This window comes from Pelophylax lessonae (assembly GCF_965119305.1).
Source record: "Pelophylax lessonae genome assembly, chromosome: 3".
In the NCBI taxonomy this organism is placed as follows: Eukaryota; Metazoa; Chordata; class Amphibia; order Anura; family Ranidae; genus Pelophylax; species Pelophylax lessonae.
In genome coordinates, this window is record NC_138770.1 from 567,700,367 (window position 1) to 567,727,176 (window position 26,810).

A 26,810-nucleotide genomic window follows, 5' to 3' on the forward strand; every position below is an offset into this window, starting at 1 on the left:
TATTTTATAGGTGGTGTCTAAATGACAGAATTACTCTCTTGGTCCTTGGGCATTCCCCTTGGGAGTTGTAGTCTATTCAGCTGCCTGCACATTATACAGCTAGTTTGATGGGTTGAGAATAAAAGGGTTTGTATTTGGGGCCAGAAAACCGCTGGCCAGTGCCCTATCCGGTAAGCCCTGTCTCTTTACCTTGTCATACCTTTACCTTGTCATAATAATTATTTATGACATAGACGTGAGAGTCAACCCAAATTAGTACATTGATTGCCTTTTACAGTCATTTTCTTTACTTGGCCTTAAGATCATCAGTAGGACACTTATAATCGTTCCATTCTTACTCCACAGAACTGCATTACAAAGGTCTGCATACAATTTAGTAAAGTTCTAATGAACAAAATATTCTGATGTACAAGAGTTTTGATACACAAAATTTCTTGTTGCTCCAAAATATCTATCTTAATTCCAGACCATAATTTATTTTTCAAACATTAAAATTTACAGGTCAGCTTAGTTTAGATCAAGACAGGTTAAAAAAAACAACACATCAGTAAATTCAATCAATTTCTCACCGTATAGGTGATAGTCTCATCTGTGTCCTGTGTTGATATTGATTGGATCAAGGTAGCAAAAAACAGAATGCCCAGCATGCTGAAATTAAAAGAGGAACACATTATTTTTTTCTCTTTACAAATAATTACATCTCAGGGTTAGGCAGCAAATTTCAGCTAAACGCATCTATAAACAGCTACTAAATGTGTTCATCTCTACCTTACATCACTTTCATAATTCAAGTAAGAAATGTCAATACATTTTAAAGATGAACCCCAGGTAGATAAAAAAATTCTAGTTAATGCAGTTATGTATTACGTTAAAAATGATAAATTAAAGTGATGCTAAAGGTAAAGTATGTCATACTTACCTGCTCTGTGCAATGGTTTTACACAGAGCATCCTCTTCTTGGGTCCCCCTGCTGGAGCTCCTGTCTCCTTTCACCTGCTATAGGGACACTTTTGCGTGCTCCTTCCCAAACCCAGCTGTGTGTGTTCATAAGACACAAAGAACGTGGCTCAGCCCACCCCCTCCGGGAGCCAAAGAGGAAAGAGGAGGGATAGAGCTGTTGCTCTCGCGTACATCACTGGATCGAGATTGGGCTCAGATAAGTATTAGGGGAAGCCTGAAGGGGAAAACTGTACAAGAATGCATGCAAGCAAAAAACATTTTTTAATTTGTAAATATAATTAGTGTAAGTAACTGAATTTGCATGTAATTCCCTGGGAGACATTATCGTTATAAGCATGCTGGTAGGAGGAGAATGCAGAGGAATGACCCATCACTGTCCTGTGCTCCTTGAATAGCTAATAAGAAGTTGTTGGAATAGAGTTGACCTACCAGTATTGCTTAACTGCAGCAAAAAAAAGAAGTTGGGTCACCAGGCCAACTGTGCTGTCTGGCAGGGCTGGATAAATCTCAAGGCTAGATGGAAAAAAATACTAATCTCTGTGGCAGGTAAAACAGGTCCCATATATGCATCCCTATGTCTGGAGTTCAGCTTTGAAAAAAAAAAAAAAAACAGAATCATCAAAGCTTAAGTGATGAAATGAATTGGAATATTTAGGTTGTGTCACACTACCTTTCATGATACAACTAAATAACAGAATGTTGCCTGTGTATGAAATGTCATGACAAATAGCAATTACAGTAAAGGTGAATTGGGCTTATGCCATGTTGTTTTCAAACAACACAAACCGTAATACGTAATACCTAAGATAGGTTATAAATAAATTAGAAATAAAAAAAACAACCAAAGCCTAATTTGTATTTGTTACTTCCTTCCTAAGGTCTATCCCCTGCTGCACAGTAACAATATACCCCATGTCTCCTGTCTTGCATCATGAAATGTCCTGCTACAATTGATAAATTACTAATATGTAAGAGTTTCACAGACCAGCTAATCAATACTGTAAATCCCATAGACATTGGCTTGATTGTACGGTGCATCTGCAGATACCATCTGCTGAGGCTATACTAGGGAACAGCAATTAGACATGATAGATAACCTCATCTGAGTGCTATTCATTTTCCATTGAAAAGCCAAAAGGTGTCTGCAGAAGACCTCTCCTACCCTGCTTCATAAGCATAAACATGAATGTTTATCCAATGCGACTGTCTATAGTTAGAGAAGCACTGGCCAGCATAGATGCCCAAAGCAGCTATAGGTCTGTCTGCTCTCCAGTGTATGAGACCAACTTAAAGTAGGCATGTAATATGTCCATGTAGGGAAAAGAAACAAGTTAGCTTTCATGCTTTCCTTACCAGCAAAATGCAATACTCACCTTTTCTTCACTCCTCAATCACTCTGTTCAAATGAAATTAAAAAAATGGTTATGGAAGGGCATGTGACTCACTCCCCTTCCTATCATGCTGGTGATTGGCCGCATGGTCAAATAGAAGCAGAAGGATAGGACAAGTGTAATTAGCCCTGTGATAGCTAATACTAGAACAATATTAAGCTCAACAGGACTTTCTTTCTTTCCTCTCTTTGGCTAAATGGAGAGGTGGGGAATTGAAGGAAATGTATGTGCTGTTGTGAGGAGGGATATTATACATGCTGCTTTAAAAGCCCTCTAGAGGAGAAGCCAAGTCTCTGAATTACCAAAATCCTTCATATATTGCTGGCAGAAGAAACTCAACCAAAATTTTGAGGCCTTAACTAAGGAAAAATAATGAGAAAGCCCACCTTCTTATAGGTGGGTTTGGGTGGGAGAATAAATCTATAGATGGACAAACCTTTAAATGGCAATTGATAATTAGATGGCAATTGATAATTAGGAGCAAATAATCTTAAGACTTTTGATAAATGCAGAAACAAGACCTACCAAAGTGGGAAACTAGGCAAAACTTTTCTTTTAAGTTTTGGAAAGAGTTGGTATAGCTTTAGACCCTCTACAAAGTGTTTGATTCTCTCTGTGGCACCATTGAGGAGATTCATGCCTCTAGTTGTACTGATGACTATTGGCTCCTGGAAACAAAATAAGATTAAATCCTACATTTTAGAGTTGCCCAGAACAAAAGGTGGGGGGAAATCTTTTGATGGGGGCACCTATTTCAAGGAGAGAATTTCCCTCACTTCTAACTTTTATGTTGTATCTTAATACGTGAAAGGAAATTTCCCCAGTGGTATGCAAAAAAAAATATTTTGAAAGGGGTTTCAAATGGACCTACGTAGGCAACCCCGGAAGTGTGGCATCACAGGTGGCTCTGTTCCAGAGCCTCGGTTTTCACTATACTCCTTATACCGATCTAAGTCTACTTAAATGTACATTACTATTTATTTTAAATAAAATACATTGAAATACTGCCCAAGAAGAGCCTCTCTTTTCTGCCCTGTATCCCATTCGGAGTGCTCATAGGATGTTATGACGGCCCCTACCCCCCTGGAAGGCCATAGGATCGCCAGGAATCCATGATACAGGCGGTATCCTACAGTACCCCAATACCCCCGTTGGATGACCATTGGAGTGTCAGGAGACCTCCCCCCATTCATGCTGTAACCTTACAGCAGTAAGGTAAGGGTGTAGTACACCCGGAGGAATTGCATCTTTTTTTATCACTAATCACCACTGGAGTTAAAGCCACCCCCTGGATAAGCCCATCTGTACCCCCAGTGGGATCGCCACTTACAAGATTTCCCATTCACCCACCTTTTATAAACTTTTATAGTGTGATTCATCTAGTATTATTTATGTACTAATTATGGACTTGTTGATTGCCCCCTGCATATGATTATTTAGCATTTCACTTGTTTCTTAATAATTTATTTGTGTCACTCAATCACCTTTCACATTATTGGCACTATAGTCACGTCATTATTTACTTATTCAAATTCCTATTGGACCTATGGACTATTGGTTTCAGTATTTGTATAGAAAAGGAGAGGGGGTTTCCAGATCTGTCACATATGAACAGACATGGAACCAGAGGGGATTTAAATGTGCCACTAATACAATAACTTTTTTTAGATTCAGTCCATATTTAAAAATATAAAAAGGTTTTTATTTCATATGTATTAAAAACAGATGAACATACATATTTATTACAATTTTATATACATGCATTGTGCAGACAATAGAATACTTAGACTTTGACAATCCCACAATGGGACTGTATGAAAGTGCAAATAATTGCTGGAACTACGCGTTTCACTATGAGTGCTTCCTCAGGCTCCAGTTGTTTCAAAATATTCTTAATATATATAAAAAATCATTAAATTTAATCTAGATCAGTTCAATCACATTGTACGGTGTATGTATATTTGTGCAGATAAATATCAATAGGAGAAGAGGCGATCAACTACACCATGGGAAAGCCATTAATTAACATGAATTTGGAATAGTTATCAGAGATAAAAAGAGGGTGATCTTATTTCCATTTCAATATATAGGTGGATTTTTTTTACCAAAAATATGTAGCAGAATACAAATTGGCCTAAACTGATCAAAAAATTTGATTTTTTAAATTTTTTTATTAGGAATATTTTATAGCAGAAAGTAAAAAATATGGCGTTTTTTTCATAATTGTCGCTTTTTTTTTTATTTATAGTGCAAAATCTAAAAACTGCACAGGGGATCAAATACCACCAAAAGAAAGCTCTATTTGTGGGGAAAAAAAGGATATCAATTGTGTTTGCATAAAGCATCACAATTTTTTGTTAAAGTAACGCAGTGCCGAATCGCAAAAAACGGCCTGGGCATTAAGGGGGTAAAACCTTCCGGAGCTGAAGTGGTTAAGGATTGAAACTGGGAAAAAAAACCCTTATGCTTACACACATGCTACCAGCCCCTTTCAAAAGGTCTGTCAGTTTTCCAGCTTTTCTTATCTCATTTATTTAAATTCTGCATAATAAAATAAAGAGATATAAATAAAGATGAAAATGACCACTCTCACTTTAGTTATATTAGATCCAATTTATACATGAAAACAATAGGATTTTTGAACAATTTACTAAAATATTTTGGGCACTGCTAGAACTGATAAAGTAGTTATGTCAATTTCCAGAAAGGTTGCATATTTATAATGGCTGTGGGAAAGCAATGACAGCTCTCATTACTTAGAATTTCATATACTGTGTGAGATCCATAGATGGGTATAATTACTTTGGTAATCAGTATAACTGGTATAATGAAGAGCTGAACATGTCTCTTGCCTCACATTGCTCTACTGACGTCTTCTATAAAGTTAACATACAGTATTAAATATTTTTAAATAATGAATCAAAAAATGATAAGAAACTTGTACTGGAGAAAGATGTAGAGGACCATTGCTAAGCTCTCCATTTGAAGTTGCTAGTTACTTAGCCAGGCCATAGATGGAGCGATTTTCTTTCCGACAACCACAGACTGCAGGTAAGGGAATTGTTTAATTCTCCCATCAACACAGTGAGTGTTGTCGGGGGGAATCCCTCCTGTGTAGCTATTGTGTTCTCCTGGCAGAGGGGGAAGGGGGGCATGGGGACCCGTGCACAGTGATTATTGCTAGCGGCTATAGCCCCTGGCAATAATCGCATTTAAAAATCTGGGCATGCCGGTTGTAAGCCAAGTCGATCAATGGATTTGAGATTATGTTAATACAATGCTTTGGATCCTCAACACTTTGAGTCACTGTTCTAAAACAAGTATTCCGATTATGGATGACCAGAGTAAAATGATTTAACACCGAAGCAGAAACTCTGAGATTGAGATGATTGGGTGAGACATTTTGACGACTGACTACATTTTTCTTGAAAAGAAAATCTCCTCATATTTTTATTTATTTTGAGGGTAGTTTAGATCATTTGATTAAGACCCCGTTCACATAGGGGCGACGCTACTTGCTGGGGCGACCTGTGAAGTCGCGGTGCACACTGTGCACCGTGACCTCGGCGCGACATACCCGGACTTCATATCATTGAAGTCAATGCAGGTCGCCTCCAGGTCACCCCAAAGTAGTACAGGACCCTTTTTCTAAGTCGGAGCGACTTGTGTCGCTCCTATTAGAACGGGTCCTGTGCTAATCTATGGCAGGCGACCCACCGCGACTTGTCAGGCGACCAAGTCGCCTGACAAGTCGCGCTAGTGTGAACCGAGTCTTAGCGTTCTTTGCATTTGTTTTTCTTTTTGTGTTTATCACTTAAAATTTTTATTTTTACCTTTTTTTTTCCTGTAGTAAAAAAACCCCTAAAATAATGAGGCTGATAAGAGGCTGATTTTTGGCAAAATATTGGGTAATATTGGGATAGCTGAAAGAGCTTTTATAACCAGTTAGGAAATTATTTAAGCATGAATCACCTCTTAAAACCCCCTTCTTTCCAATTGATCCCAATACAGTAAAACCTTGGATTGCGAGCATAATTCGTTCCGGAAACATGCTTGTAATCCAAAGCACTCTTATATCAAAGCGAATTTTCCCATAAGAAATAATGGAAACTCAGATGATCCATTCCACAACTATTTATTCATAAGTCTTTCAGTTTATAGTCTATATACAAAGATTATAGCATTGTGATAGGTTGTGTCATCATAAAATGTCCATTCACAAATGGCAGCCTCCACAGGGGGATTAGAAGCAAAATCCAGCAGGAGCTACAGAGTATAAAAGAGAAGAGTGGTGCCTCGAAGTGTAGCAGTATGGGAACATTTAATGAAGGTACAACATTTAGCAAATCACATGGTTGATGATTAAAGAGGCACATCTAAGTATGCAGGCATCCGGGATAAAGCTGTCCACATAGACCATCTTCTGAAACACTGGCTCTCACCGATATCAGTCTGCAATTGTGATTGGGAAGACTACCCTGCAGTAGAGTGATCTGAAAGCGAGACTTTGGAGTGCAGCGTGGAAGGGTGTGATGAAGATTACAGTGCGGAGGATGGTCTATGTGGAAAGCTTTACCCCGGATGCCTGCAAACTTAGATGTGCCTGTTTTAATCATCAACCATGTGAGCTGCTAAATATTGAACCTTCATTGAATGTAACAATATTGCTACACTTAGAGGCGCCTCTCTTCTCTTTCATATCCAGTTGTGACATGACGCTACTTGTATATCAAGACATCGCTTGTATATCAAGTCAAAATTTTTTAAAAAAATTTGCTTGTCTTGCAAAGCGCTCTCAAACCAAGTTACTCTTAAACCAAGGTTTTACTGTACATGTCACCAAATTGGTGAAATTTTGCCAAAATCTCCCAAATGTTGCTCAGTTTAAGCATTTTTTAAATGAGGTCAGCAATAACAGCTCTGTGGTGGAGATTTACTAAAACTGGAGCACTCAGAATCTAGTGCAGCCATGCATGGTAGCCAATCAGCTTCTAACTTCAGCTTGTTCAATTAAGATTTGACAATAAAACCTGGAAACGGATTGGTTTCTATGCACAGCTGCACCAGTTTTTTCAAAGTCCAGTTTTAGTAATGCCCCGTACACACGTGCAGATTATCTGAAGACTTTTGTCTGCAGACTTACCAAAACCATATAATATGAGGTCAAACCTAAACACTTTCAATTTGTATGCAATCCGGCAGGCCCTTGCACTACATAGAAAAGGTAAATCTGAAGACAAAAGTCTTCAGATAATCTGCACGTCTGTACGGGGCATTAATCTCCATTTGTGTGTTTTTCATTACAGATTTCCTTCAGTGATTAAATTAGTAAGGCCCAAGAGTTTGCTTTATTGAGCCAGTGTACCATGGAGCGAAGTTCAAATAGTAAACCAAACATAAGATAATTTATTGTATATACTGAAAATGTTTTGAATGATACAAGCCAGCTCTGTGCCACTGCTTAGATCCCGTGAAAAGCACTTATATAATCATATGGTAACTATACATTTTAAAATGTCCTCAAGAAGAAACCATGCAGTGTAAGGTGCTATTTGAATGATTTTGAAAGTTAAGAAATACCATTGTCATATAACACATTTTAAAGCCTGATACTGTGCCTTTTTATATAAACTGCTTGCTTAAAAGATAAACATTACCTAAATCTAGAAAAATTAAAGACAGGTGACTCTCACTCTTTATTAATGTAAGAATAGCAGGAAAACTTTGGAAAGATTTTTATGGATTCCATCTAAATAGCTCCAGCTCTACCATTCTTCGCTAGTTTTCTGATGTGCTCATTTTCAGGTAATTTGGAATATGTATTAAAATAAAAACTGTATGGCATAGACTGCATCGGCTTTTTTTTTTGCCCAATAGCTTTAATGGAGCTAGGCAATATTTGGAATTGTGTTGTGAGCAGATATCACACTGGCAATTCTTTCTCTGGCAATTTTTATTTAGAACTGAGGTAGTAGTGCCATTGGAGAAGAAAAGATTAGCATTTCCTTTGTATGTGATTTTTCTCCAGTTGAAGGATCACAAGTGTTACAATGGGCCTTAAGGCCCGTACACACTTGACGGAAATTGGGCGAAATATCCTCCGATTTTTCTCTCTCTTGCTCAGCGTTCATAACCGTTTTTAGTTGACAGAGCATAAATGTTCAAGAAATTTCTCGTCCGATTTTTTTTTTTTTTGGGACATTTGTTCCTAGACTTTCGGGTTGTCAGCAACTTCAGATCATGCGCAATCTTTTGTATCTGATTTTTCAAGGACGTACTGCATACACATTAAATGAAAATTGGTCGTCTGGGGACAGACGATAAAAATGTTGGTGTTTGTCCCTCTGTTTTTTTTTTGTTGAAAATATCGGCATCGGCTGCTGAAAGTTGTGTACACACTAGCCGAAAATCGTACGATTTTACCTCGGACGGCAATTTTCAGCAGATTTTCTACTAGTGTGTACCCCACTTTAGGGTGGTCACAAATGGCTTCATATTATGGTCTCAGACCCTTCCCCCACTGTACACCCACAGGAGAATACTGTAGAGAGTGGCATCATGTCATTATGTGGTGCCACTCTCTATAGCATTCATGGTCCATCCACCACTGAAGAAGAAGAGGGGGAAGAGCACATTAAGAAGGTAGAGGGTGCCTGAATGAGTTCTGAGTAAAGCTCCAGGGTTGGTTCTATCTATCTATTTATCTATCTATCTATCTATCTATCTATCTATCTATCTATCTATCTATCTATCTATCTATCTATCTATCTATCTATCTATCTATCTATCTATCTATCTATCTATCTATCTATCTATCTATCTATCTATCTATCTATCTATCTATCTATCTATCTATCTATCTATCTATCTATCTTTCTAATATTTCACTGTGAAAATTATTTGTACTGTGAATAATATTTATTGTTCTAGTAGATAAATTGTGACACAAAAATAGTTTCCTCTGTTGGTCACTGAATGCTTCAGTACCTTGAAAAATGATTTAGAGTTTGTTAGCTTTACATAAGTGAATGTTTCCTTCCTTTTTGGAAAAACGTTTGAAAGACTTAGAAATATATAAGCCTTTTTTTCCCACAAACTAAGCTTAGCAGACATTCTAACCCTTTCCCCACAGTACTAAAAAGGAGTTTATGTTACTGTCTTTGTCTGATCCCTACTGGAGAGATTTCTCAGTACTGCATATCTCTACATCTGATGTCCATCCCTTGTCACAGGGACAGAAAGTAAGGGAAAAGTCACCCCCACAGTGGGGACCCACAGCAGTAAGGATGTGGCAGAGGTTATTTTCTTAGCCTAAGTGTTGTATGTTTTGTCTGGAGTTGGAGTTTAAAAAGTAAAACACCAGTAAGGCATACTGTATCATTTCTATATGCCTCGTTGATAGAGATGGGGCTTGTGCAGGAACTCCCTTTGATACAGAGCTGGGGGCAGACTTGAAAACTACCTTCTTGCAACCTCAAAAAGAGAAAATAATTATTTTTGCACATAAAGAAAGTGGGTGTTGGCGCTGCTCTGTGTTACCTCCAGATGTTAACTTCTATATGCAGTCTGCTTAGATGTTTCATACAGTAATAGGAAATTAATACCAATCTGACTGCCACCTAAGTAATGCCAGTTACTAGAAATATATGAATATTCTCTATAAATAAATATATATATCGCCACATTCTATATAAAATAATTAATATATATAGTCCAATGTCTATATCCAAAAATGGGACATGTGTTATATGTGCAAAAAATCTATGTGCAAACATTGTTCCTATTGTGCAAAACGCATGTTAAACATTAATGTGCAAATTCTAATGGTTCAATTAACATATAAGTACACAATCTGTGCAAAACATTAATGGTGTAAATCTGCCAAAAAGTGCAAGTGATAAATTGCATGTATATAAAATTCAGCATCCAGTGATAGATAAAAGTGAAAACTTATAAATTCAAAAAAAGGTGTGTAGTGTCCTTTAATTTCACTCTACCCGTGGTCTTGATGCTCCTTGTAGTGCCATCAGTAAAATGACAAACAACGGTGCAGTAAAATGACAAACTCAGATTAATACCACGGCATGCAGTAAACCCCAGTGTCTTCACTCGTTTCTCCCACCTGGTATCACATTCACCAGATATCTTTACCCTTTCAACAGGGGTATCCCACTTTGTGCATATGTCTGGCTTGTTTATCATCTTCATGATCTCCTTATGTTCCCCCACGTTTTTAAAGGTATATTGGTATGCTCCCGCATGTGGTCAATGGAACATTAAAAAGACAGCTCCCATAGTGTAAAATCGTAATGTGCAAGTTTTATTAAAAATTAGTAGTGTACTTACATTTAAAACGTTAAATCTCTCGCATGTAATGCAAACCATGAAGTCGGGACGCTATGTGCTCCACGGACACAAACCGGAAGTTGCGCAATGATGCTTAGCTCCACCCTACGTGTTTCGTCACTTTGATGTCATCGGGAGTGGCGCCATATTGCTGCTCCCTCCAATTTATATTGTGTGTGGTATCCTGGCAATCTGGTGCACGTGACCCGCAGCCATGTTGGATGTATCTGTGGTAATCTATGTGTACTCTATGTGGTTCTCCCAGCTTATTAATAAAAATTTTGAAACTGGACCACTTTTTGGAAAAGTTGTTTTGAGGGGACAGTGCCCAGGTTGTCACACTACCTCAGCTCTATTTATTTCCAGACCGGAACAGCAAAACAGTAATGCATGAGTTACCAAGTATACCATGAATAATAATTGTTCACAATCATATATCCCAAAAGCAGGGCATATGCCGATCATGTGCCCAAATGTGAGGGTAATTGTAAACGAATAAACAATTAAACAATTAAAATAATTTTATAAAATTAAAATTAAATAAACATAAAATAGCAGGATGTTAGAAAAGAAGGAAGAAAATGAAAAATGAAAAGAACTAGTAGTGCCCAACATATTTTAGGCCTAAAGTGGGGACCCTCAGACCCAAAAAATATTATAAACCTTTCTAAAGGACGTCTTTGTGACATGTACCCCAAACTAATCATTAGAAATAAAGCAGTTGAGATCTATGTCAATATAAGGGCCTTCAGGTTGGAGGGAATTAAGCAAGAAGATCCATTTTGTTTCATTCTGCGATATCTTAATTCTTTTACTATCTCCCTCCAGTGTCCTTTGATTAAATCAATACCATAAAAAGTCATGACAGATGGGTCTTTTCTGTGTACCTCCCTAAAATGCCTTGATAGGCTATGTTTCATGAATCCCTTTTATATATTGTTAATGTGCTCCCTAATTCTCACATGGAGGGGTCTAGTCAGTGCTGTATCTTGGCCTAGGCCGACAAGGCCCAGGCCTAGGATGGCACTTTGTAGGGGGCAGCAAAAAAAGCTGCAACCCGCACGAAAAAAAAAACAGCCTTCACCCGGCTCCCGCATAAAAAGGGTCCCCGCTGGCTTGTGCTACACTTTTAGTATAGTGCTTATGGGGTGAATTGGGCCGGAGGGCAGGGTCCAAGAGGAAAGTCAGACTGGCACCCCATAAAGCTGTCAGACTGCTACCTGCTGGTATGATTATACCGGTCGGTGAGGACATTCAGACAGACCACAGGCCACCGACCACACTTAATACAACTGGCCCGACGGCCGCCAATGCTAATAAGTGTGGCACTGCAGCCTAATGCTCCACCTACCCTCCTCCGCCCCCAGGTATGGCAGGCATCATGTCAATAATATAATTTAATTTCTTTAAACATCCTTGTCCTTGAGCGAGCATATTGAACTGCATCATATACAATTAAGACTTTTAATTTTATATGATGGCAATAATATTTTGGACCTGCTCACCTCATATGTGCTATCTATCGCAATATGTCACTGGGTTAGTAAGATTACTCTCTTTTAGGATATTTGGACTTGTGTTTGCTGCCACTGATTATTTCACTTATTTATATAATGGCTATGGACTTCCTATTCATTATACAAATAAGTGAAATAATCCTATGATTACAATCAGTGGCAGCAAACACAAATCCAAATTTCTTAAAAGAAAGGAGTAATCTTACTAATCCCGTGACATGAAGCTGTACTAATGGGCACTGATAAGAGTGCACTGATGGCCACTGATAAGGTGGCACTAATAAGCTGCACTGATAGGGCTGCACTGATAAGGCAGCACTGATATGCTGCACAGATGTGCGCTACTAGGCTGCACTGATGGACACTAATATGCTGCTCTGATGGCCACTGATGAGGCAGCAGTGGTGTGTACTGATAAACTGCACTGATGGGCACTGATGAGGCTGCACTGATGGGCACGGGGTGGCACTGATAAGTTTCACTGATGGGGCTTTACTGATATGCTGCCCTGATTGGCACTTATATGTTTCACTGATGGGTACACTGATGGCCACTGATGAGGGTGTGCTGATGGCATCTGATGAGATGGCACTGATAAGCTGCACTGATAAGGCAGCACTGATGGGCACTGATAGGATGCACTGGTGTCCACTGATGGGACTGTACTGATTGACTATGATGAGGCTGCACTGATAAAGCTGCAATGATGGGCAGTAATGAGGCTGCACTGATGGGCAGTAATGAGGCTGCACTGATGGGCGCTGATGAGGCTGAACTTATGGGCACTGATAGACTGTGTTGTGGTCTGTGGTTTACAGATGAGAGGGCGGGTCATAAACAGAAAGGGGTGTGGCCTTTACAGGAAGGCGTGGGTCATATTTAAATTAGGGGGTGCCCAAGTTTAGTCAGGCCTAGGGCAGCACAAAACCTAAATACACCACTGGGTCTAGTGGTATGACCTATGTATTGTAATTGGCATTGGCATTCAATTATATACGTGATGTGTGCTTGTACAGGTTACCATCTCATTGATCCTGTAGTGTTTGCCAGTAACTGTGGCTGTAAATAACTCTTTTTTCCTTGCTTGTTTTCAGCTTACCCTACAAAATAAAAAAATTTTGACATCTGAAGAAGCCTTTTAGATTGGGGATTCGGGAAACATATTGACAGATCTTGGGGAGGGGCAGTACATTATGCACCAATCTGTTTCTGAGGGGGGGGGGGGTTCTTGTAGATAAATTGTGGGTTTTGTGGAATTGCCTTTTTTAAAATTTATCTGATTTTAAGATGGACCAATATCTTTTCAATATATTTTCCACCAGTTTGTACTGTCTATTAAAACCCCTGAGGAAAACCCATTCCAATTTATTTGTGTTTTTCTTCTCTCTACCCTTCAAAAGTGTTATTCTGTCCATATTTTTAACTTTTCAGGGTCTCGGGTTCCTTCTTTTTATATTGTTTTTCTACAAATCTAAGTATCAGGATTTCCGTTTGTTTCTCATAGTCCTTTTCATTACTACAGTTTCTTCGAATTCTCATTAATTGTCCCTTAGACATATTCCCCGTCCATTTTGGGTGGTGGCAACTTTTTGTTGGTATATACCCATTTCTGTCTGTCTGCTTAAAGAAAGTTCCTGTTCCTAATTTACCATCTTCTTTATAAATTTGTAGGTCCAGATAGTCAATGCTTGTCCAGCAGGGGAACACACATAGGAAGGACCGCCATGGAAATGGCCCTAGAAAGACATTTTTATATTCCCCGGCTATCTACACTGACCCAGACAGCAGCCAGCAGATGCATAGAATGTGCCCGAAACAACCCCAGACAAGCTGTAGGAGCCCCACCGTTGGAAGAATTGCTAGTTGACTTCACTGTGATGCCTATTCTGGCTGGGTAGAGGCCTGGCCCACACGAACTGAGACTACAAAAGAAGTAGTCAAATGCCTGCTCCATTAAATAATTCCCAGATATGGAATCCCCTCATCCATAGGTTCAGACAACGGCCCAGCCTTTGTTCACAAGTGCCTCCAGGAATTAGTAACAGTACTCAAGATCTCTTGGAAACTGCACACCGCATATAGACCTCAGGAAAAGTGGAAAGGATGAATCTCACCATAAAGTTGTACCTGGCAAACAACAGATACATCTCTTCAGGGCGGTTGGGAGCAAGTGTTGGTTGGGGAACATAGGGAAAGAAGACCCTGGACACTATCTTGCAGTCCCTGCCTGGTCTCCTGTTCAGTAGGGAGTTGCAACTATGTACATTTCACCAATTTAAAGGGGGTGTGGGGAGATCTCACAAAAGAGTCAGACTGGAATTCCCCAGAGATGCTGTATTGGATTTGTGGGAACAAAGCTTATTCAGAGCTCCCCAAAGACTGGTCAGGAGCATGTGTCTTGGGTACCTTGAAACTCTCATTCTTCCTTCTTCCTATTAGGAGCAGGGAACAACTGGGAATCCCTGTATATGAGAAGCTAAATAGGAAAAAGAGGGCACCTGGCCTCCAGATAGGGAGTTGGAAAGACAATGAATGGCCCCCTGAACGTATTGTCCAGTATTATGGCCCTGCCACCTGGGCGGAGGATGGATCCTATGGTTACCGTACCCCTATCTATATGCTTAACCGAATTATTAGACTGCAAGCTGTATTAGAGATCATTACTAATGAGTCTGCAAATGCTTTTAACTTACTAGCTAAACAATGAACTGAATTGCGTACCGGTATTTACCAGAATAGGCTTGCCTTAGACTATTTGCTAGCTGCAGAGGGAGGGGTGTGTGGAAAATTTAACCTGAGTAATTGCTGTCTAAGAATCGATGATTAGGGAAAGGGGATTGAGGAGATTACTGATAGAATGAGGAGGCTAGCTCATGTAACCTTACAGACCTGGGATGGGTGTAATGCTGGTGGTTGTTTTGGGGATTGGCTCCCAGATGCAAGTGGGCTAAAAGCCATCTTGGGACTAGCAATGGCAAAAGCGGCCATTTACATATTCCTTCCTTGTCTAATTTCCCTTGTGACCAGGGCAATCTTAAGTTTCATTGAGGCCACTGTAGAGAAGAAGACAGCGACCCATGTAATGGCCATGTGGAAGTATCAACCATTAGCTCCCCGGGATGAACTAGAACTACCATAACTCCTTCCCGCACCCCAGGGTTTTACCCTCTGAATTTAGTGCTTCGCAATGAGGCTATGTGATACTTAGTCTCCGCTTAAACTTTCGCTGCGACAGTATCAGAGGGGGGAATGTGGCATAAGTTGAAAAGCCTTCTAACATGGCGGATGGTTGTTCTGACATCCTTTGGAGAACTACAGAAGCCAGCCAGTCAGTGGTGCTGTGCACTTTTGGCCCCCTCACTCTCCTCCCCTCAAACTTCCTCTTTTAGTAATGAATACAGACATGTGAGACAAAACCGCAGGTCTGATATAGCAATTTACAGGAAAAGAGATGCAGAAAGAGAAGTATGTCTTTTTGTATGTTTTTTTGTTTAATGTTTTAATCTTTTGTATATGCACTTGTGACGTAACTGTGCATATATAAGTAATGTACACTCCTATTTTGGGAACTTAGCAAGCAGGCATTAGCCGGGCTAAGCCAACTTTCGCTAGCGAATGAATAAAAGCTTGTTTCCTATAGAGCTGGAGTCCAAGAAATCAATTTGGGTTTCGATTACCTAATTGCCTGTTTCAGTTCCTAATAAACTGTTGGAGGTCTAAAAAAACTTGTCTAGATCTCTGTCTGGGGCATATTTGAGGTCTAACTCTAAGATCTCAAGCTCATCTTGGCTAAAGATCACATTGCTGAGGTTGAAAATGTCAGCTCCTAATATTCCCTTCTTCTTTTTCTTGATCCCTCCTCCTTTACCCCTAGTCTGTTTTCTGTGTTCCTTTCCTGTTGTCTTCAAGATTACCCTTGTGCATTCCTTCATCCATCCCTCTGTTGTTCCCAGGTTACTTCCCTGTGATAGGTGTCCTGTGTTCTCTGGGGTTGCCATGGATTTTTTCGTGTGTTTTGCCATCCTTGGTTTTCTGGGGGGGGGGGGGGGAGGCCCATCCTTGATAGGGTCTGGCTGGTCCATAACTCCCCCTTGTTCCTTGGCAGTCTCCCTCTGTATCCCATGGGTAAAATCCCTCCTATAATGGGGTTCCCTATAGATAGTTTCATCATATTGTTCTGCATATCTCAATGGTGAGAACCTATTGGAAGTAATAACAGGTTCTGGACCAGGTCTGGTATAGTTAGAAGGGAGTCTTCCCTGTGCTCTAGGGGTTCTAGGTGTATTGGGGTCCTACTAATTATTTTCATTTTTCATTTTCTTCCTCCTTTTCTAAAATCCTGCTATTTTATGTTTATTTAATTTTAATTTTATAAATTATATTAATTGTTTAATTGTTTATTCGTTTACAACTACACCTACATTTGGGCACATGATCCTTGTGCTAACATTAGTACTTCTAGTAGCCAGTTTGTGTTGATGGTATATACGATCGGCATATGCCCTGCTTTTGGAATATATGATTGTGAACAATTATTAATCATGGTATACTTGGTAACTCATGCATTACTGTTTTGCTTTTCCGGTCTGGAAATAAATAGAGCTGAGGTAGTGTGACAACCTGGGCACTGTCCCCTTGAAATTTCCAAAAAGTGGTCCAGTTTCAAAATTTTTATTAATAAGCTTGGAGAACCACATAGAGTACACCTAGATTACCACTGATACATCCAACATGGCTGCGGGTCACGTGCACCAGATTGCCAGGATACCGCACACAATATGAGTCGGAGGGAGCAGCAATATGGCACCACTCCCGGTGACATCAAACACGAAACACAGAGGGCGGTGCTAAGCATCATTTTACTACTTTCGGTTTGTGTCCGTGGAGCACATGGCGTCCTGGACTTCCCGGATTGCATTACATGCAAGTGATTGAACGTTTTAAATGTAAGTGCACTACTAATTTTTAATGAAACTTGCACATTACGATTTTACACTATGGGAGCTGTCTCTTTTATGTTCCATTGACCACATGCGGGAGCATACCAATATATCTTTGAAAATGTGGGGAACATAAGGAGATCGTCAAGGGGATATACAAACCAGACATATGCACAAAGTGGGATACCCCTTTTGAAAGGGGAAAGATATCTGGTGAATGTGATACCAGGTGGGGGACACGAGTGAAGACACTGAGGTTAAATGCAAGCCGTGTTTTTTGTTCTGAGTGTAACAGCACCGTTATTTGTCATTTCACTGGTGGCACTACAACTAGCAGCAAGACCATGGGTAGAGTGAAATCAAAGGACACTACACACCTTTTTCTGAACTTATAAGATTTCACTTTTATCTATCACTGGATGCTGAATTTTATATACATGCAATTTAGCACTTGTAGATTTTGGCAGATTTACACCAATAATGTTTTGCACAGATTGTGTACTTATATGATAATTGAATTGTTAGAACTTGCAAATTATTGTTTAACATGCTTTTTGCACAATAGGAGCAGTTTTTGCACATTTTTGGATCTAGAAATTGTACTATATATATTTATTTTATACATAGAATGTGGCAATATACAGTATCTCACAAAAGTGAGTACACCCCTCACATTTTTGTAAATATTTTATTATATCTTTTCATGTGACAACATGAACACTTGCTGCAATGTAAAGTAGTGAGTGTACAGCTTGTATAACAGCGTAAATTTGCTGTCTCCTCAAAATAACTCAACACACAGCCATTAAGGTCTAAACCGCTGGCAACAAAAGTGAGTACACCCCTAAGTCAAAATGTCCTAATTGGGCCCAAAGTGTCAATATTTTGTGTGGCCATCATTATTTTCCAGCACTGCCTTAACCCTATTGGGCATAGAGTTCACAGGTTGCCACTGGAGTCCTCTTCCACTCCTCCATGATGACATCACGGAGCTGATGGATGGTAGAGACCTTTCGCTCCTCCACCTTCCGTTTTGAGGATGCCCCACAGATGCTCAATAGGGTTTAGGTCTGGATACATGCTTGGCCAGTCCATCACCTTTACGCTCAGCTTCTTTAGAAAGGCAGTGGTCGTCTTGAAGGTGTGTTTGGGGTCGTTATTATTTTGGAATACTGCCCTGTGGCGCAGTCTCTAAAGGGAGGGGATCAAGCTCTGCTTCAGTATGTCACAGTACATGTTGGCATTCATGGTTCCCTCGATAAACTGTAGCTCCCCAGTGCCAGGAGCACGCATGCAGCCCCAGACCATGTCACTCCCACCATCATGCTTGACTGTAGGCAAGACACACTTGGTTTCAGTAATCCATGTCTAGAAACTGTTTGCTGGCTTACTTGTGCATCATCTTTAGAAGAGGCTTCCTTCTGGAACGACAGCCATGCAGACCAATATGATGCAGTGTGTGGCGTATGGTCTGAGCACTGACAGGCTGACCCCCCCGAGCCTTCAACCTCTGCAGCAATGCTGGCAGCACTCATATGTCTATTTCCCAAAGACAACCTCTGTATATGACGCTGAGCACATGCACTAAACTTCTTTGGTCAACCATGGTGAGGCCTGTTCTGAGTGGAACTTGTCCTGTTAAACCGCTGTATGGTCTTGGCCACCGTGCTACAGCTCAGTTTCAGGGTCTTGGCAATCTTTTTATAGCCTAGGCCATCTTTATGTAGAGCAACAATTCATTTTTTCAGATCCTCAGAGAGTTCTTTGCCATGAGGTGCCATGTTGAACTTCCAGTGACCAGTATGAGATAGTGAGAGCGATAACACCAAATTGAACACACCTGCTCCCCATTCACACCTGAGACCTTGTAACACTAAGGAGTCACATGACACCGGGGGGGGGGGGGTGGCTAATTGGGCCCAATTTGGACATTCTGATTTAGGGGTGTTCTCACTTATGTTGTCAGAGGTTTAGACATTAATGGCTGTGTGTTGAGTTATTTTGAGGGGGCAGCAAATTTACACTGTTATACAAGCTGTACGCTCACTACTTTACATTGTAGCTAAGTGTAATTTCTTCAGTGTTGTCACATGGAAAGGTATAATAAAATATTTACAAAAATGTGAGGGGTGTACTCACTTTTGTGAGATACTGTATATGTATATATATTTATTTATAGAGTATATCCATCTATTTCTGGTAATTTGCATTACTTAGTTGGCAGTCAGATTGGTATTAATTTCCTATTACCGTATGAAACATCTAAGCAGACTTGATATAGAAGTTAACATCTGGAGGTAACACAGAGCAGCGCCAACACCCACTTTCTTTTTGCATTTACCTATTTTAGACGCCACCCAGGTGGTTAGTTCTAGTGGGGGCAGCAGCCATACATTGATAAGATCCATAGCACAGAATTACAAATTTCAATCAATAAAGCTTCCATAGCATTAAATCTTTAGGAGGCTATAAGCTCCTAATTAGGGAGTATAGAATCCCAGTGACCCTCTATCTCATGTACTCACAGACTTTTAATAAAAGCTGGCATTGCTTGGAGTCAGGGGGGCAGTTTGTTGCAGATTTTATAGGATTGCCCAAAATTTACGAACTTCTGGTACATGGTTAAACTATGAAAACTCTGTCAGGTGTGTCTCTTGAATAAAATCTTTTGGCTTATTTATTGCATGCTACCCCCTTATCTACCAAAAAAATATAAAAATTACCAAATTATCAAATCGCACAGGCATACCAGAATTGAAGAGATTAAGCAAATTGAAAATCTCACTATGGCAATGAAAGAACTGGAGGAGAAATATTGGCAGACCTGGACACTATATTTCTTCTACGAAGATCAAACACTCTTTACTTCCCAAGCATAAAATGGGTTACATCTTACTTCTTTAAAGTGATATTAAAGGCAATGTTTTTTTTTTTTTAAACAAACGTGTTATACTTGCCCACTCTGTGCAGTGGTTTTGCACAGAGCAGCCCCAATCCTCCTCTTCCCTGGTCCCCTGCCGGTGCTCCTGGCCCCTCCCTTCTGCTGAAGGCCCCCAGAGCAAGCAGCTTGTCTCCACTTGTGTCCACTGCTGTCTCAGCCAATGAGAAGGGAGAGTCCGCAGAGAGCCAAAGCTATCCTGCAGATCAATGGATCGAGATAAGGCTCAGATTAGTATTAGGGGGGCATGGGGGGCTGGTGCACACAGAAGTTTTCTTTACCTTAAGGCATAAAAAAACCTTTTAGCTGAGAAATTATAATTGTTTGCCTGCTGACGATGATCTAAGTCACCTTGCTCAGGCCATGAGATTCATGTTACAACTATTTTATAACAAAAAAAATCTCCTATAATATTTAGAATACATATTTCCACTGATATAGTGTTGTCAAGGTGTAAAATCTGTCAGTAAATCGAAGAAAGAGGAGTCCCAAGTGATAATCATATTTTTGACATTTAAACATCAAAGATCGGTCATCCTGACAGCAGGTTGATTTAATTTCCCCTGCTATGTGATGTTTCGGTTTGTTGGCAATATCAATTGCATAGCTCAGGAGTCTGTTACAAAAAAAGAATGCAGGAGAGACTTGTAATCAAAGCCACATGGTTAGTATTCCTGATATGAGAGGGCTGTATTGCAAGGTGTATATTGCAGTGATTCCCATTCTAAACATAATTCAGTGCAAAATAACACACACACTAGCACACAGATAGAGTCATAGTTACTAAACATACACAAAGCATTAATTTGGGCATTAAATTCAAGAATGAAAATGACGGGCAATGTTCCATAGGAAACAATTAAAGCTCTCTATAAAGAGAAAAATATTTGGGTAATAACCAAATTTTCATGGCAGACCTTTAATGTGAAAATATGGCCCCGCCATGGACAATCAGATATTTACACCTTTTTACCAAGAAGTAAAGTAACTTTTAAAAGCCCAAAGGGTAGGGGCATTATTTAAAGTGGATGTAAATCCCATTCATGAAATTTGACCTGGGCACATATATCTGTAGTGTTTACTCATCTCTTTCCAAAACCATAAGTCCCGTGTCTTTCTGCTGCTCCATTCCTTTGTTATCAGCCTGAAAACCTTTGACAAGTTCTCTGACACAGGATATAAAAGCAGCTGGAAATTTGTATCGGGGTGGGTGCATGGAGATAGATTAGCAGATAGCTGGTCTATTCCCAGCACAGCTCTGCCTATGTGGAGGGGGGGGGGGTGTGCCTTTCCTTCAATCAGCTGTCACACAGTGCCAAGACTCCACACCCAGTGCTGGAACAGGAATAAAAAAATTCTAACACGAGGTTCGCTTTCTAAACACTGTAGAAAGCTGAAGACAGCAGATATAAATATAAAACTTATGTAGGGAGATTTTTTTTTCATCTCTGTGTATCATCTGATGCTTTTTACTTCACTGGGTATATGTGAGGGTTTACATCCCCTTAAAAGTAAACCTGGCTGGGCTTTGGGCATTCATGTATTTTCAGTACATATTCTGAACAGGTAATAAATAAGCTCCAAAACAAGTCCTCACTGACATCTGTGGCTGCAAGCACCGTGGAACAATTCATCATTAAAATTTCACAACAGAAGCACTAAAGTCATTCAAATCATTCTACCTAAAGATCCACTCTCCCTGCTTCCCATTCCGGGAGCTCATGTTCTGTGTATACATTAGAGATTAGAAGGCTGCAAGTAATTGCTCATGTAGCCCTCATGGTGCTACATTAAGGGACAGTGAGAGTGTACATCCTGGAGCCTGTGCTATGTGCCTAACTTTGCAGATTTAAATTTGATTGGTGGCTTTGGAGGTGGTCCATTTTTATACCAAACACTCTCTTTGTGAAAGGTAACAAGGAGTCTGTTCCAGCATCACAAGCAGGCGAGATCCAGGATATTCAGATTACCAAAAAAGGGGTTTTGCTGAACTGGTGAGGTAAAGCAATACCTGGATGAAAGTACAGAGCAAGTAGGCTGTGTCCCCCCGTGCACATCTTAGGATTTTCATTTTTAAAGTGAACCTAAATCTGTTGCTGCTCACATACTCACATACATACGCATACTGTATATGTGTGGTGGCAAAGAGGGTGAGTGTTTATGTCTACACACGGAATGTATGCTCCCATGGACAGTCAAGGCTTCCGATCATGATCCTCACCATTGTGACAGCCAATCACAGTGATCACATGGTCAGGAAGTCCATCCCACCCCCTGGGCATAAATACGCACTTAAAGGGTCTCAGTGGATGGGTGAGCAGGGGTTAAAAATACTGTTATTTTTTCTCTATTTCGGTTTCTTCTATAATATATTTCAAAACACATAAGCTACCTCTTCTGGAGGTGTAGGAAAAAGACACAAATTTGAAAGATGCCTTTAACCCTTACATGTTATTAAAATTGAATCCCAGAATAAGCAAATATCTAAGCAGGCATGGTGGTATCTCTTGAATGAGCTTTGTGCATTTCTTACAGACCTGTGTAGTAATCGAGCAAAAACATTTTTCAGAAGATTTATGTAAACAAGACTAGTCACTGCTGCTTTCTCTGCATGTGCAGAGTGACTGGTCTTGTCAACGCCCCCTGCTGTCATTTTTTTTTTGTAGACAGCCTGTAGTGGGTGAAGGTTTCTAGGCCCCTCCCATAGGTCTTCTATATGCACAGGCTATGTGCACAAGAGTGGATTTATAATCCTTGCCAATATTAGGCAATATATTAAAATTCAGCTTTAGATCTAATTTTTTTCACATGTTATACCAAAACAAGAAATCTGAAGGAAATAGATTTTTATGTACTGTATTTAGTGTATACATTCAGTACATCTATATGTGTATATTATTTAAAATATTTATTATGTATAAAATGTAACATATAAATAAAGGAAAAATCATGGTGGGACCCCCTGACCTTAAGCCCCCGTTCACATAGGGGCGACGCTACTTCGCACCGCGACCTCCGAGGTCGCGGTGCGAGCAGCGCGCCGCGACCTCGGAGCGGCCGCCACGGACTTCATAACATTGAAGTCTATGGCGGTCGCCTCCTGGTCGCCCCAAAGAAGCTCCGGACCCTTTTTCTAAGTCGGAGCGACTTGTGTCGCTCCTATTAGAACGGGTCCACAGCTTCCCTATGGGAGGCGACCTGTGAGGCGACCAGGTCGCCTCACAGGTCGCCTTAGTGTGAACGGGGGCTAATGGGTCCTATTGCAGTTGCACCTTGTGCAGTTACAACCTAGCAAACAGACCCATTTATTAGTGAAATACAAAGTGCAATGATGTGAAATATTTTATTACAACCAAAAGGATTTTCATCAGTTTGGAGCAATCAGTACAGGTGAAGATCACTGTCAAAGTTCATTCTCTGTGGGTATAATTAATGAAAAATGAGCAAAATCGACTTTTCTTTCCACCTTACATACTATATTACTATATTGTGCTTCATTTGTTATGATATTCTTGCTCTATGCTGCATTATTATGTATGTTGGGAGTCCTTTTAACCTTGTACCAGTTCTAAAGCTGGATACACACTATCAAACTTTTGTTGTTAGATTTCCTTTAGATTTACCTTCAACTATGTAGTGTATGAGCCGGTTCATACTGAGGCGATCCGACTTCGGGGGGCGACCTGTGAAGTTGCGTGCACCGCTGTGCACTGCGACTTCGGTGCGACTTGCAGGGACTTCACATAATGGAAGTCTATGCAAGTCGCTCCCAGGTCGCCCCAAAGTAGTACAGGACCCTTTTTCTAAATCGGAACGACTTGTGTCGCTCCTATTAGGACGGGTCCTGTACTACTCAATGGACCGCGACCGACCGCGACTTGTCAGGCTGACAAGTCGCGCTAGTCTGAATGGGCTCTAAGGGCCTGCCTGATTGCAAACAAATTGAAAGTGTTTAGGTTTGACCTCATATTATATGATTTTGGTAAATCTAAAGGAAAAAGTCTAAAGAAAATTGTATCGTGTGTATCCAGCTTTAGGCTCCTGTATATACTTGTTTAACCAAACACTTCCTCTAGTAAATTGTCATCATTTGTATTCCTTTGATCATTCACATTTTTCTGTAGGAAAATATTATATTACAAGATATGAGATCACAAGATTTAAAATGGGGCACGGTGTAGAACTTGTAAAGTGCAGTAACCCATACCACCCATTGCCAGTGTACTATAGATAAATGCAGGAAAAAAAAAACATTGAATCTGATTGGTTAGTTCTGCAGTACTCTACATAATCATGTGCTTCTGCTAGATCAGCTGTTTGGGTAAGATTTAAAGTGACAATTCTCTAGATGTCTTGGCGATCAATGTCCCTGGACAGAAAGTATTGTGAAATCCAAAATTTTACAGCCATCCCCAGAACAATAATAGAAGTAAAATATCTCAGTGAAGACACCTGTTCCAGCAAAAGCAATTTAGGAGATTATTTTTTTGTCACATTGGAGAGATTTTTCTTTTCTGTTGTGTCTTTAGAACAGGACCTGATGGAAAATTTCCCAAATCGGGAAAAATATAACAAAAATTAACTAACTAACTACAAACCTGACTTTTGACTGATGTACTTTAAAAAAGGTGATCAAAAATGGACATATTTACAGTCATCTCAGACAATCATGCAGTCGTCCTGCTTCACAAAACAAAATATCACACTATTGAAATGAGCCTTTATGCCCATACACAAGGCAATTGTTAAGCACTTTCAATGAAAACGTGAAAAAAAAAAAGAGGGAACAAAAGCAACCTACACAATTAATCAATTTTTATAGGTTAGATCAAGGTTTCTCAACCAGGGAACCCTAGGGTTCCTCCAAAGGTTGTGAGGGGTTCCTTGGGCAATGAGTAATTTCTGCCCCTCGGATAAGTTCCCACTGACACCATTGACCTTTTAAGCTATCTGGAAGAAGATACTTCTTCACAATGACCACCAGTGTAAGTAGCATTCTTCCCACTGACCATCACTAATGTATCATGAGTTATAGATACAATAAACCCCCGCTCCATCGCGGTTCAGTTTTTGCGGTCCCGGTATATTGCGTTTTTTTTTGTAATGTTATTTTACTATATAAATCATTAAAAATGAAATATTTTTGTGTTTTCCATAGCTCTTGCTATGTCTCTCAGTATCTTTTATGTGTTTAAATGAGTTTCTATTGTTTTAAAAGTGTGTCTAAAGACCTTAAAATGCTTTTACACGTACAGTGACAGTAAAAAAAAACATGCCTACAATGCATTTTAATAGGGTTTTTCTATTTCGCGGATTTTCACTTTTCGCGGCTGGGTCCAGAACGTAACCCCCGCAATGGAGGGGGGTTTACTGTATAGTGATTTTTTATTAGGGGTTCCCTGAAACCTGAAAGTTATTTATTAAGGGTTCCTCAGTGTTGGAAAGGTTGAGAAAGGCTGGGTTAGATATTGCTATAAAACGTGGTTAAAAAAATGTCATATGTATGACCAGAATGATAGCAACCTCTGCTGCCTAGTATTTAAAATTTTAAAAGTGGTTATCATTTTTTTACAGCTTTTATTATACTTCACTACATTAATACGATATTCATTCATTCTCATTCAAATTCTATATTAATATGCAACAGGCAATCTTATTAAGTACCTATATGTATCGTCCCTAGTATGCCAATTCATATGCATATAAGATTTAAACATAATGAACATCTAATTCAGAAGATTTAAACATAATGAACATCTAATTCAGAATATACCCGATACATCAAATCAGTTTCACATATTAGATTGTCAGCTTCTTGGCTCACCCCTTCATGACCTTCGTGAGTCAGTAACACAACCTGGAGATGCTCAGGTTTTTCTGTCCTGGCACAAAAATGAAGAATCCCTGTATGCTGTTTTATAACATTTCGATGGCTACAGTTGCATTCTGACAGCATGAATAAAAAACATAGACAACATGCAATGCAATAGCGAACAGCTGAGCTTGCACCGTACAGTAAAAAAAAAAAAAAAACTTCAAACTATATTACACAACTAACAAACAATAAAAGGTAACTTTGCTCATTTGGCCAACTGCGTCAGTTCCCAAAGTCACAAATTGTCATATTGTAAAAAATGAAGCTGGCGGAGAACAATAATAAACGGCTCATTCTCTTACTTTCAAACAGGTCAGCTAACGTTCCAGTTGGAAATCATAAATGGGGCTTCCGGTGCAGGTGAGACAATGCAGGCAGGCGTACAATCAAGACATGCAGTGCTCAGGGACTAGGAGCAAAGACTGAGGCAATGTGGGAGCTGAGGGAGCAGATCAACGCTCGGCTGCTTCAGGCATGTGGATACTGTGTTGAAAGGAGGTATTCATTTCAGCTGCACTGCTGGGACACTCCTCTTTCTCTCTCTCTCTCTCTCTCTCTCTCTCTCTCTCTCTCATACATATCCTCCCATTATTGAAGCATATGTGATGTGTTAACTGACCTTGCCAGCTCACATGCGAACCACATCTTCCAATGAAAACAGTATGACCCACGTTTATGTGAAAATGTGTATATTTTTATTATTTGGCGTTAAATGTGCCGCAGAATGTAGCCCCCTTTTTTATTGCCCTTAGTCATAAGCCACATATCGAGCGTTTTATTGGCCTTTATTTCCAAAGCTGTTTGCTCGAATTTGGCTGCCAAACATACAGAAGTTAGGCTCTG

At 39.8% G+C, this 26,810-nt stretch overlaps 1 protein-coding gene across 1 annotated transcript in view; it reads right to left on the reverse strand.

Moving 5' to 3' along the window:
• Positions 1-26,472, reverse strand: part of EFEMP1 (EGF containing fibulin extracellular matrix protein 1) — a 106,740-nt gene extending 80,268 nt beyond the window's left edge. The window contains exons 1-2 of the mRNA XM_082251717.1: positions 26,270-26,472; positions 570-648 (exon numbers count right to left, since the gene is read on the reverse strand). Coding sequence (XP_082107843.1) covers positions 570-647 — 78 coding nt within the window. The 5' untranslated portion in view covers position 648; positions 26,270-26,472. The remainder of the gene's footprint in view (positions 1-569; positions 649-26,269) is intronic.
• Between the last annotated feature and the right edge of the window lie 338 nt (positions 26,473-26,810).